At 35.8% G+C, this 14,632-nt stretch overlaps 1 protein-coding gene across 1 annotated transcript in view; it reads right to left on the reverse strand.

Annotated features, from left to right (window-relative positions):
* The window catches only part of LOC149776479 (PMS1 protein homolog 1-like), a 79,859-nt gene that overhangs the window by 38,207 nt on the left and 27,020 nt on the right, over positions 1–14,632 (reverse strand). The window contains exons 6-8 of the mRNA XM_089940909.1: positions 10,253–10,393; positions 3,756–4,904; positions 1,048–1,144 (exon numbers count right to left, since the gene is read on the reverse strand). Coding sequence (XP_089797035.1) covers positions 1,048–1,144; positions 3,756–4,904; positions 10,253–10,393 — 1,387 coding nt within the window. The remainder of the gene's footprint in view (positions 1–1,047; positions 1,145–3,755; positions 4,905–10,252; positions 10,394–14,632) is intronic.

Raw genomic sequence — 14,632 nt, forward strand, 5'->3', positions numbered from 1 at the left:
GGCACCATTACTTGTACAGCTATGACATCTGATATGTGTATACATTATGAAGATTTCTACACTCTGATATCAAAAGTCACCTTATTTTTCACACTACACTATGTCAACTTTGATTCTTAGTTGAATGTTTCAAATCCTGTTGCTTTTGCAGTCATAAAAATAAACATAAGCATGTCCTGAGAAATACAGCATCATCATATCAGATAAAAAATTACTATGACACACATTAACCACTTGGTTTGTCTTCATTATCTCTAAACAGTAACCACCATAATTACTGAACAGTACAACACTCTTGTGTCATAAGAAAAAGTCCACGCGACCTCTTCTGTCCTTGTGCAGCTTCATTTTTTTGTTTTGATATAGAACATAACATTTTTCTAAAACTCTGGTGCAAAAATGTGCTGCAAAACATGAGAGAGAGAGAAAAATCTGTACAATCTGGATTTTGGCTTCAGTGTAGTTTAGACATTCTCATTTTAATAACTGCTGTACATTTTTATAATTTGACCCATATGGTGTAAATGTAATATGATGAACCAAGTTGGAGCCCAAATGTAGCCCGTGGGAAGTAGGTTGAACATGCCTGGCATACCTGTTAGTCTTTTGCAGAAATCAGGACAGACCTGTTACTCTGTCAGAGAGACCAGAATATACTGGTTAGTCTTTCAGAGACCAATGCATACCTGTTAGTCTTTTGCAGAAATCAGGACAGACCTGTTACTCTGTCAGAGAGACCAGAATATACTGGTTAGTCACTCAGAGACCAATGCATACCTGTTAGTCTGCTGCAGATACCAGTGTATTGCTGTTAGTATCTTGATGAATAAGATTTCAGAGTAGATACTGCATTTCCAATTCCATGCAAAACTTGTTTGAAAAAGATCAATATTTATCCATTTACCCCATGTAAAAATATTTCAGAAACATAACAAAAGTTCCTGAACAAAAGAAAAGATCTCAGTGGTTAGCTGGTCCATAAAAGTTGCTGAAATAAAGCCAAAGTGCTCAATGGTCATAAAAGTTAATTATGTGATACTCATATACCTTTTGGCCTGATCTCTTTTGAGAAAGCAACAAATCCTGTCAAAGACCTCGGAACTGGCAGCTTTCCAATCAAGTCATAGAGACGAGGCTGGTCAGGCTGCAAAAAAAAAGCCTTCATAATACCTTCAGGAATTATAAAATTTGGACAGAGAAAGAGAGTGAATGAGAGAACATTACTGGAAATTGTGTTGATGATGGTTTGTGCCCCATCAGGAATGGTTCAAACATAATCATATATGAAAAATAAAACTCAGTATACCACAGTTCGTAAGATTATAAACTCTTAGGCAAGAAATATAATCTGGACCAGTAGTCATAAAATTGTCTGAGCACAAAATCTAAACTTGCTCAACATGTTAACATTTCAGACATTTTCTATCTTCTTTAATTTCACTCTATAAGTAGTTACAATCACACAAAAATCAGCACCATCAATATCTCTACAAACATACCAAATTAGAGGATTATCTGATGGTTTGTATGTCTACATACATGTTGAATTACAGGGTTATCTAATTGTTTATATGTCTACATACATGTTGAATTACAGGGTTATCTAATGGTTTGTATGTCTACATACATGCCAAATTACAGGGTTATCTAATTGTTTGTGTGTCTACATACATGTTGAATTACAGGGTTATCTAATTGTTTGTATGTCTACATACATGCCAAATTACAGGGTTATCTAATGGTTTGTATGTCTACATACATGTTGAATTACAGGGTTATCTAATGGTTTGTATGTCTACATACATGTTGAATTACAGGGTTATCTAATGGTTTGTATGTCTACATACATGCCAAATTACAGGGTTATCTAATTGTTTGTATGTCTACATACAAGTTAAATTACAGGGTTATCTAATGGTTTGTAGGTCTACACATATAACAAATTACAGAGTTATTTAATAGTTTGTAGGTCTACATACATGTCAAATTACAGGGTTATCTAATGGTTGTATGACTATATACATGCCAAATTACAGGGTTATTGATTGGTTTGGTCAAAGGTATGTTTTGCTGGAAGATTCCAATGACAGTTTGATGATTATGGGTCCAGATTCAATTTTCTGACTATATTATCAGATTCAGATAGTTTTAGGACTGCAAGGCCAGATTCAGACAGCTTCATGGCTATGGGGTCTGATTCAGTCCGTTTCATGACTACTGGTCTGATTGAGACATTTTCAGGACTATTGGTCTGATTCAGACAGTTTCATGACTATGAGACCATATTCAGATAGTTTCATGATTATGAGGCCAGATTCAGATTCAGAGAGTTTCATGACTAATGGCTAGATTCAGAGACTTTCATGACTATTGGCCAGATTCAGACAGTTTCATGACTATTGGCCAGATTCAGACAGTTTCATGACTAATGGCCAGATTCAGAGAGTTTCATGACTATTGGCCAGATTCAGAGAGTTTCATGACTATCGGCCAGATTCAGACAGTTTCATGACTAATGACCAGATTCAGAGAGTTTCATGACTAATGGCCAGATTCAGATTCAGAGAGTTTCATGACTATTGGCCAGATTCAGAGAGTTTCATGACTAATGGCCAGATTCAGAGAGTTTCATGACTATTGACCAGATTCAGAGACTTTCATGACTAATGGCCAGATTCAGAGACTTTCATGACTAATGGCCTGATTCAGAGACTTTCATGACTAATGGCCAGATTCAGACAGTTTCATGACTATTGGCCAGATTCAGAGAGTTTCATGACTAATGGCCAGATTCAGAGAGTTTCATGACTATTGGCCAGATTCAGACAGTTTCATGACTAATGGCCAGATTCAGAGACTTTCATGACTATTGGCCAGATTCAGACAGTTTCATGACTATTTGCCAGATTCAGACAGTTTCATGACTAATGGCCAGATTCAGACAGTTTCATGACTAATGGCCAGATTCAGAGAGTTTCATGACTATTGGCCAGATTCAGAGAGTTTCATGACTAATGGCCAGATTCAGAGAGTTTCATGACTAATGGCCAGATTTAGAGAGTTTCATGACTATTGGCCAGATTCAGACAGTTTCATGACTATTGGCCAGATTCAGACAGTTTCATGACTAATGGCCAGATTCAGAGAGTTTCATGACTATTGGCCAGATTCAGACAGTTTCATGACTAATGGCCAGATTCAGACAGTTTCATGACTATGGGACCATATTCAGAGAGTTTCATGACTATTGGCCAGATTCATACAGTTTCAAGACTAATGGCCAGATTCAGACAGTTTCATGACTATGGGACCATATTCAGACAGTTTCATGACTATTGGCCAGATTCAGACAGTTTCATGACTAATGGCCAGATTCAGACAGTTTCATGACTATTGGCCAGATTTGGACAGTTTCATGACTATGGGACCAGATTCTGACAGTTTTTTGACTATGGGGCCAGACTCAGTTTTAGAACTATGGGACCAGATGACCACTTATTCTGATAAAAGTGTCATTACTTGATTCCATAAAGTGTGCTTTAAACACCATTGTATGGGACATTTGTTTGCATCACTGATAAAATTTCAAGGGGTATACCGAAAGATTGCATCTTACAAACTAAAAGCAGAATAAAATTTGTTCTCAGAGAAAGATAAAAATCCCTGTGTATTATGAATTCTAAAGACCATGTGCACTGGCACATTTAAGCTTAGCAAACGGTTTGCGCCTAACTATACTGGCAACTTCTGTGTACCTGTACACTGAGAATTCTCTTTTTGGCAGATGATCCAGCAATCTGCGATCCCTCTGGTGACAACAGTGCCCTTTTTCCTGATGCCAGTCCTAATGCCCCATTGCCATGCACTCCAGCTGCCTGTCCAAGTGTCCCAGAACCTTGCTCTCCCGCTGCTTGTTCAGCTGTAACACGGTCCTGACCCAATGTTGTCTGTCCCAATGTTTGATAATTTTGACCTCCAGTTGGTACCAATAGTTTCACAGGATCAACAGCTGTATGTATGATGCCATGCCCTCTACTCCAGTCTGCTGTTAATGGGCTTATTTTCACTGTAATCTTATCCATCTCTTTTTCTTTCACTGATATCAGATTCACTTCAGCATTGTTACCTGACAATGTGCCTGGTTTTGCAATGCTGCTGTTGGAATGACAAACATTCTTTGATGAACAAGAATTCAGATCGTTTGTGGCAACTTCTGTTTTGTCTGTACTGTTTCCATTTTCATGTAGATTGGACATTCTTTCTCGATTCTCATCTGAAAGTTTACCCCTAGTAAGAATCAGTAAATCATCTCCCTGTTTTCCCATGAAACTATTATTACCCTGATTCTTACAGTTACCATCACCTGATTTCAAACCAGTGTTCAAAATGTTATCTCCAATTTCTTCATGCAATATATCTGTTAGTAGACCATTTTCAGTCTCAAGTAAACTGAAGCATCCTTTATCAACTTGTGATTGACATTGATCCACATCATCTCTCCTCAGTACGAGTGGAGAATTTTCAGTACTATTATTTTTTATGTGTCCACCTCTCACCTCATTCTCAAACCCTGAGCATTCATTGGCTACATTTTTGTTTTGTGATGAATCGGACTGAAAAATCAAATTATAATCAAAGCTATCTTGTAAATCACTAATGTCTTTTTGTTTACTTTTTGTATTTGATGATATATTCCTACAAGTTTCATTCAAAATATCTTGAGATACAGTGATGCAGGGTCGACTTTCTAAATTGTGACATCCATTTTTGTTAGCAGTGAATGGTTTCACACTGTCATTTTTTCCTCCATCATTTATACTGCTCATTGATGACGAAGGCATATCTTCCTTCAGTGGCCCATAGAAGTCCTTTAGCATCTGTCTGATGTGTGAAAGTACTTCATTCTGTCATGGAAAATAACAATATAAAATATATGTACAAATTACCTATAAAATACATGTACAAATTACCTATAAAATACATGAACAAATTACCTATAAAATACATGTACAAATTACCTATAAAATACATGCACAAATTACCTATAAAATTCATGTACAAACTACCTATACAATACATGTACAAATTACCTATAAAATACATATACAAATTACCTATAAAATTCATGTACAAATTACCTATACAATACATGTACAAATTACCTATAAAATACATATACAAATTACCTATACAGACTTGCTTCTAAGTCAAACCCAACTGCAACAAACATAGTGATTTGCTTTGCATAATGCGGTGGCAGATCAGGCTCTATGTTGCTTGTACCGCTGATTACAATCAACCTGTATGAAACCCAGATCTGCATTATGTGAAGGCAGAACTGAGTTTTTTGCAGCTGGAAATAACTTATTAATGAGTATAATTCAGTAGCTGATTTGTCCTACTTTCTTATCTTGCTATAACTGATGTTCTCAAATAAAGTATAGTATGGACTAAGAAGCAACAACAATGACAACAACAAATAACATCAACAATAAATAAATCTATAAATACTTCTATAAAATGCTTGCTTAATTAGATAATCCCTCCAAAAGATGAATGATTGTTGTAAAGTGTTATACTACAAATGGTCAACTCTGGCAATACAGCAAGGACTAATAGAGATAATAGCAAACGTTTTACATGACAGATGAATTTTCTTTCCTTTCTCTCAATTATTAAACAATTTAAAATAGAATATTTAATTTATTACAATGTCATTAATGAATACTGATTGTTAATTTTAAATCTGTCTGGATTAGAAAACAAATTAAAAAAGTAAAAGAAATATAAATATACAATCAAAATGTTGTTTGTGTTACAATTTCTATGTGTGATTACAATTTTTAAAACCAATCCTTCTCCTTAATCAGCAACAACATAACCACAGTACCAACCATATCAACCAACTACAGAACTATAGTATCCACCATATAAATTAACAACTACGGTCTCGATTATAACCAACAATATTACAGTATCCACCATCATACCATAGTATCAGCCATATCAACTAATATAACTACAGTATGAACCATATCAACCAATAACATAATTACAGTACCAACCATATCAACCAACTAAATAACTATAGTATCAACCAAATCAACCAACATGACTACAATATCAACCATATCCACCAACAACATAACCACAGTAATAAAAATATCAAACAACAACATAACTACAGTTGTTGTTGTTGTTGTTGTGGGGTTTAACGCCATTTTTCAGCACACAATAGGCTATGCATGGCGGTCAGTATTAATGGTGGAGGAAGAACCCGGGAAAACCCCAGGAAGAACCACCGACTCATGAGAAGCTACTGGCAAGCTTTCTCACATACCCACATTGGCCGAATCCTAGACTCGAACCCACACAGACAGAGGTGAGATGGCAGTGATCCGTAATGGAGAGCGCTTTAGACCACTCGGGGCCCCACATAACTACAGTATCAACCATATCAACCAACAATACAAATATAATACCAACCCATATAAACCCCCAAAAGAGGCATATAGCACACTGAAATATGCACATGAAACTTTATAACAATAAAAAAAGCAAACTTTTCAGTAAATTATCTTTCTTCTAGAATACTTGCCTGATCACATTAATGATATAAAAATAAGCACTACTACCTCCCAAATCCAGCTGTCCCAAAAATGAAAACAAGTCTTTCCTGTCCATATTTTATAGAAATGGGCAAAAACTCTTTCTCATTACCTCCCCAAGCCATTTATAGAAGGTGCTAGTTTAAGCTGAGCGCAACCTCGAGTAATGAGATATTCACATTGCAGGGTGGATGTGAGGATATTAAAGTAATGTTATTGATTAAATATTCAAGGTGAAACATAGTTTATTGAAAAATCTGCTTTCTCCTTCAAATATCAATTACATTAACATAAGGAGAATAGGTAAAAGAAGGAGAGGATGCTGAGAATCCAACACATACCTCAGTTAACCCTTGAGGAAAGCAGAGTGGATTCTCTATATGAAGGCTAACCCACCCACCTAACTTGTGAGCAGCACAACTGGGAAGAAGAAATAATGAGATCTTCTTACCACATAACATTTCAAGGATAGTCCAGTGAAAGCAGTGCAGGGTGCCCATCTGGAGGTTGAGCTGAAGTCAAATGGATCTGGGATCCACTAGTGCAGCTATGACTGGTACTACCAGATCCAGAGTTCATAGCTGTGAAGCCAAGCCTCTTAGATAAAACTCGAGACGGCTGACTGTGCATATCAACTGATGGCCTCAATTACATCTTTGATAGAGATATGACCATCAAATTAAGGATCTCAGAGATTGGTCCTTTCTCAAGAGCAGAGATCTTCATAAGGCTACTCTGTTTTTATGATCTGTCAGAGTATGCCATGCATATTATAAACTTTAACCATGATGAAAAGGCTTGAGGGGTTTAAGTCCTCTGTCCAAGGTTTAATGGGAAGAAAAAGGCATCTTGGAGCTCCACAAACTGTCTGTCTGCTTCAGTCTGAGCAAATGTACTGGGTCCTGTTTGAAAACTCCTTGGGTTGTGTCAATAACAAAGAGAGGTCATATGACTTTTTGACTGACCATCAATGGCACCAATTCCTGGTAATGAAATCAGGTTGTATCATAAGGACCGCCGAGCCATCTGATCAAAACAAAAGGTAGGCTGGGTGAAAAGAGAGTGTGTAATTCACTGACTCTGCATGCCAAGGAGACACTATCAGGAAACAAGTTTTGTACGAAAGACGCTTCAGTGAGGGCCTCGCTAAAGGCTTGGATTGGCCTGAATTCATCCAAGTCAGAACCCAGGAAAGATTCCATTTCGGAAAACAATGCAAGTGAGTTTGGCCTATGAAAGTTAGATAACAAGTCGGAGAAGGTCTTTGTTATGACCAAGATGACAGAATGTGCCCTTAATCGGAGAAAACTTTTTCTCTCTGAGCAGAAAAAGAAAAAAGCTGGCTATCTGTGGGACAGAAGCACTCAAAGGGACAATGTTTTGGACTTTTATCCTTGAAAACATGCCACTTCCCTACACAAACCCTTAAAAGTGGAGGGCCTTCCAGCTCATGCAATTCTTTCCACAACATAAAGGTTGAATTATTGCATGGTTCTCCAGACAGGATCAAAGCAAGACAGAGAAGATGGTCCAGGTAAGGATGGAACACATGGGTCTGTTTGAGAAGACGGGCCAGGCTGGGATCTTCTTGGGTAAATCGACTGCATGATCGAGAAGATCACTGATCCAGGATTTGTCTCAGCAGACACATGCACAATATTTTTTGCAATTCAGGCCTCTCATTTTTTTGTATAATCATAGGAGCTTAGATCATATAGGGTAGGCAATGGGCCATGGACCCTCCCACCTGAAAGAAAGAATGTTGACAGACCAAACCTAGGGATCCAATCAAAAGACAACAGTTTGTAGTTCAACCTGGTTATAAAAAGATCAATCATCAGATGCCCTTATATCTGGCAAATCTGATGGAAGATTGACAGATACAAAAATCTGTCCCATCCTTGACTGAGAATTGGCCATGACACTGAATATGCCTGGAATATGTCCGATCTGGATGTCAATGTTGCGGAATGCCCAGATAAGAAAGTAGAGTTAGGATGATTTGGTACCACCCTGTTTGAGAGTGTACATATCACTGCCGAGTTGTCTGACACAATGAGCACAATCTTGTTCTGAAGATGGCAGCTTAAAAATTGATTGGCTTTGATATAGCTTTCACCTTTATGAGACTTATGTGGAAACCTGTGTCCTCTGGATCCAGTGGTCACTGACAGGGTAACAAATGGGTTCTTCAACCACATGTCATACAGTCACACACAGGTCCATCTATTTGAGAGGTAGGCGACAGAGACATCTGATTTGCTAACCTTACCTTTTCTATCTCAGTCTGGTTATTTCTGATAAGTCATCTCAGTTATGGTGTCCATGTGCTACTAACTACTTTTAAAAAGAAACCTTTGATGTCTTCTGCTGTGCCTAATAGAGATGTCATAAAATCCAACAACAAAAAATACATAACAAAAAGAAATCCACTCAAAAAGTAACTTCAGGTTAGATAATGTTATATAAACTACAACCATTGTTGATCTGGTTTCAGTGTGTCAGGTAAGGTTATAATTGAGCTATTTTTTTAAGTGGACCCCATAAATCAAGCACTATAACCAATTAAACACAGTAACAAAGTAATCTTGTAACAAAAACCTATGGAATAAATTGTAATTAGAAATTTAATCAGGGACACTAAAAACAAATGTTCTAACAGGAAACATATCTGAGAACACAATAAACAATTTTACTGTTGTTATGGATATTTGATTTAATTTATATTTGATTGAATTTAATTGTTTGATTGTTAGTTTCAAATTTTTTACAATTCATTACATGCTATAGTAATGTAATTTTTGTTTACTGGAATTTGACATTTTCCAGAAAGTAGTTTGACCTGACTGTTCAGTTGTCAACACCTAAAAATGAACTTTGTATCTTAATGCTGACCTAGTTCCTGACCTTGAATCAAAATTAGTAACAGTTTGAGTAAACAACTTTTTTTATTATTCATTCTTACTGTGTGATTTTAGGGTGGAATCAACGCTGTACTAGGTGTACGTGACATTTTTTTTTATTACATGTAATAGCCTTTATTTCGAAATTCTGGTTTTACCGGAATTGCACAGTAGTTAGGTTTAATACCAATGTTTGAGAAATAATTCTCAGTTGGGTGTTTAAACACTTGATGTCAAGTTGTTTGTTTTGTTGTGAACAGTTTGAGTTACATTTTGATTTTTCTTCAAATTATTTGGATTCCAAGAGTTTAAATCTTTTCCCTGGAGAATTTTTAAGTGCTCATATGGAATTCTTGGACAGAGAGATTTATTGAAATTTTATTTGGAATTCAAACACTGGATTATTTTCTGTGGCACAACAAGGAACTGTAGACACATCAGTACTATACTGGTTATAGTACATGCCATCACCTTCCATTTTGGATTTTCATCAGGACTCAAATTCATTTGAACATTTTATTACTAGGACTTCTAATTTTTAATTCTTGGATTATTTTTGGATTTGATTCTAAAAACCGTAAGTTCTTTTTTCCATTTTTACCTTGTTTTTCTAGGGGAATAAATTTGTTAAATTTTTACAAAGCTTGTTATCTTCATTCTTTTCTTGTTACTCTTTATTACAGCCTAAACACGTAACACTGTATATGTACATGAAACAAAAAGTGTGATCAACTTTTGTACCTGTTGATGAAGCAGCACACTGATTTTGTTGGGATCCAGGTTGACATCCAATTCGTTGGATGGTACTGTGATTGACAGGAAGAATATTGGATATCTGAGGCTGTCACAGGCATGACAACCCATGTAATACTGACGTACACACTGAAAATAGATAAATAAATCCATGACAACCCATTTAATACCGATGTATTTCCTTGTTGGCAAAAACATTTTCAAGATCTTACATGCGATGCTGAACAGAAACTCAAATCAGTGTTGGTGACGCATGTGCGGAGCAAAATTCCGGTTAGGCCCCACTTTCTTTCAAAAGCATTTGTAAAACTACTCTTATACATATAGTTTAAAATAGGCTAAAATGCTTGCTACTGGGCCAACTATACTAATCGGCTGTAGATCTACTAATATCCCAACCAGCAGTACCGGACCGTTTCAGCAACTGCGAATATCATGACTAGCACTTAACGGGAAATTGGTTATTTTATTAAAAATTTAAAATAACTGAGAATTGGAGAATTCATGAATTTTTGGCTTGCAGCGTGAATCTGGGAATAACTGAAAAAGTGAAATTCATGGCAAATTCTTGAGGGTTGGCAGCTATGGACAACCCATGTAATACTGACATACACACTGAAAAGAGATAAATAAATCCATGACAACCCATTTAATACTGACATACACACTGAAAATAGATAAATAAATCCATGACAACCCATGTAATACTGACGTACACACTGAAAATAGATAAATAAATCCATGACAACCCACGTAATACGGATGTACACACTGAAAATAGATAAATAAATCCACGAACTAATATCTTCAATTACCAGATATTGAGAATTTATTTGCATCAAATAGAAAGAGCATCTGACAGACACAATGACAGGTCGAAAGGAGTGTGTGTATGTGTGTGTGTGTGTGATTTAGATTTTTAATGTAGCTTTAACAATTTTCATGACATATCACTATGATGCCTGCAGTGTGGCAGTTTAAAGTGATGTCTAGCACTGGGGCATCATGCCGCAGACATGTAGCATGATGTCCCACCCAGTCACATTTCAAATTTTAGTGTTTTCATTGCAAATATTTAAAAATGTTTATAGGATTCATCACATTCAATATGAGTGTGATATTGTAGAACCTGTCTTGAAAGACCACCCCTTCTGCCAAAAAAGTATGGTCTCTCAAGACAGGTAGTCTCTCATAACAGGTTATAACACTATATAATCAATAAATCTGTGCATTGAGAATCTGGTCTCTCAAGACAGATGGTCTCACATAACAGTAGTCATTCAAGACAGGTTTTATTGTATCACTATTACATTTATTGGTTATACTTGCTTATAAGTCCAAATGAAAACTAAAATTCCTGATCTGCCATCACATCATAAGCTGGAAGATCTGGGTCTATTCAGTTTGTTAGGAGTAATCAGTAGAACACACAACATAGACCCTGATCTGCAGGTGCAATATGCAATGGCAAATCAGGGTCTATGTTGTTTGCATTTGGTCTAAACTTATAAGCGTGTACATATGGTACTTTATGCATACCAATTAAATCTTGTTGATTCAGGCACTAAATGTTTTCATTTGACAATGAAATGGCCACTAAAACATTCTTAACTGCCGCAAAAATAACTGCCAAAAGTTCTCTTCACTACAAGAAAAGAGACCCTCAAAAAAGAACTGACATGCTACTAGCTGAAAATAATTTATCTGAATGCACAGTAAGTCTCTTTCTTCTGTCTTTTTTATTAGTACTTAAACAATCTCTGATGTTTGTGAGAAACTCCAATGTACCAAACATGGTAAAAGAAATATTTTCTTAAATGTTCAAGTTACAGTCTTCACAGCCATTTTAAACCTGATTTCTTCAAGATTGCAGGCAGAGTCCCTAAAATTGGTGATCTAAATGCTACTGAATTCAGGAAAATATAATTCACATAGGTTTTTTTTCTAACTTGATAAAAATTACATAGACTGATGTAATGAGCTCTATATTTTTGACAACAATGGAGTGCAGCTGTTGTTAACTGTATGTTGCCATGGAAATAAATATGGAAGATAAATTTTAAATAATTTATTATTTAACAGTATACATGTCCAATACTTGAATATGTCTGAAAATGTTACAAGTTTATGCTCTTAAATAAGCAACATAAAAGAGTGAAAAGCAACAAGCATTTTAAAATTCAACATATAATTTATTTCCCTGGAATACAAAGTGAAAATGAAACACAAAGAACTTATGGTATTGCAAATTAAATCCCAAAATAATCACAGAATTACAGAATTCAAAGTTCTGAATAAACTTTAGTAGAAATTCAAATTAAATCCATTGCTGAAGGTGTTATGTGCCTGTGGCAGCCTGTATTGTGTTGTTGAACCAACAGTCTTTTGTTGACACACTTAATTGTCTCAGAAATGTCAAATATACCCAAATGCTACATTTGGTTAAATTTATAATTATTATTGTTCAGACAAAGGCCCATGTTACTGAATTGAAATCACTGATGGGATTCTTAAGCTATATCCCCAAAATGTGTTGATAAAAATCCATTTATATTTGTTTCTCATGACTATAAGCCACCATAACTAAAAACTTGAACCAAGATGTTCTCATTTGGTTTAATGTCAGACTTGTAATCCAAGAGCCATGGTTTTGAGAAAGACACATAACATCCATTTCTATGACAAGATATGCATAATAACATACTGAAAGTGCTGTTAAAGGCCAATCAACCAACCAATGAGATCTATGGCCTTAAAACTGTAACAACCAACCAACAAGACCTGTGACCTTGAAATTATACCAACCAACAAGACCTATGACCTTGAAATTATATCAACCAACAAGACCTATGACCTTGAAATTATATTAGCCAACAAGACCTATGACCTTGAAATTATATCAACCAACAAGACCTATGACCTTGAAACTGAATCACCCAACCAACAAGACCAATGACCTTGAAACTATATCAACCAACCATGGGTGAAATTATACATCTGTGCCACATATAGTTATGATTCACGATACACAGCCTGCGATATGATACCTATTGATACACATATGAACTTGATGGTCTTTCCGTTTTTGGAAGGTAGGTGATGATCTTTCATGTATGTTGACATTCTTGGTTTATTTCCAGTATGCATACTAGAGACAGACATATAGTTATCATATATTTCTATGCAATTCTCATTGATGAGAAGATATCAACAATACTTTCAAACAGACTACCTGTTGGTTGCAGTGAGTTTTATCCAATGTTTTGGCCATTTAATGGTGGATCCATTTAACTCCCTTTGTTTTGTACAACATGAATGATTTGAAAACATTACCAATTTTGTGTTTCAGTTACAATTTGAAGACATTATGATGTTATCTTCAAAACAGAAGAAATAAAGCAATTTCCTCGTGCAAAGAAAATCTCATCTAGAACAAATTCAAGCATTGGGAATAAGGTTGAATACAAAACAAAATCTATCAAATTTTATTTCCTGCAGATGCAAAAGATTACTGCAGCCACAGGTACTTGTATTTGAGAGTGAAGAAGAAAAACTACTGACTACACCAAGTCCTATTCTACAATTTTCTTTTAACTTACACAAGGTGATAAACTTGAGCAGTTTGAAATCTGCCCCACTGCTCACTCCATGCTAATTTCATCTATTCCATCAACACCTTCATTCACTGGTTAAATATCTCTGCACAAAAAAGAGAAATTCCAAATCTATTTCCGATGTACAATTTAAGTAGAGATGATGATGACAGGATTTTATCTTAAGGGAGACCCCCCCCACCTTATCAAAGAAAAGAGGAAGGAAGGAATAAATGGTCATAGGTCAATATCTAAACTTCAATATGTCTTTCTTTCTTCCTGCTCCACTTCCTTACAGCTCTAATGAAATCAATATCTTTGACAGATGTCACCTCTAGTTGTATAAGCATTAATCTGTTAATTAATTCTGAGCATACTCTGCTCCTTTTCTTTGTATCAATATTGTTCTGTGCTTCTTTCTTAAGGGACATACACATGGCTAGCTTTGTCAGCTTGAATATGTTGGGAAACTGATCTTTGTGACTGTTATGTAAAATTTTCCAGAGATCACAGATATTATCTTTTGCATACATCTGCTCCAAAATAGGATTTTTAACTAATATAAACTTTCTTTATTAGATCAGTAGTTTACTGATTACTACGCCAAATTTCTTGTCTGTTCCATAATGCTGTATAAGTGTGTTTGAAGTAGTTTCGCATTTCACTGTTCTCCAGGCGTTTGTACAAATTTTGCACCATTTGTGCAATAGCACACCCTGGCAGCATCTTCACTTAAGTACTTGACAATATGTAATGACTTTCCTGAGAAGTCTCG

Source organism: Sinohyriopsis cumingii, chromosome 18 (genome assembly GCF_028554795.1).
Source record: "Sinohyriopsis cumingii isolate HCF-2022 chromosome 18, ASM2855479v2, whole genome shotgun sequence".
Classification (NCBI taxonomy): Eukaryota; Metazoa; Mollusca; class Bivalvia; order Unionida; family Unionidae; genus Sinohyriopsis; species Sinohyriopsis cumingii.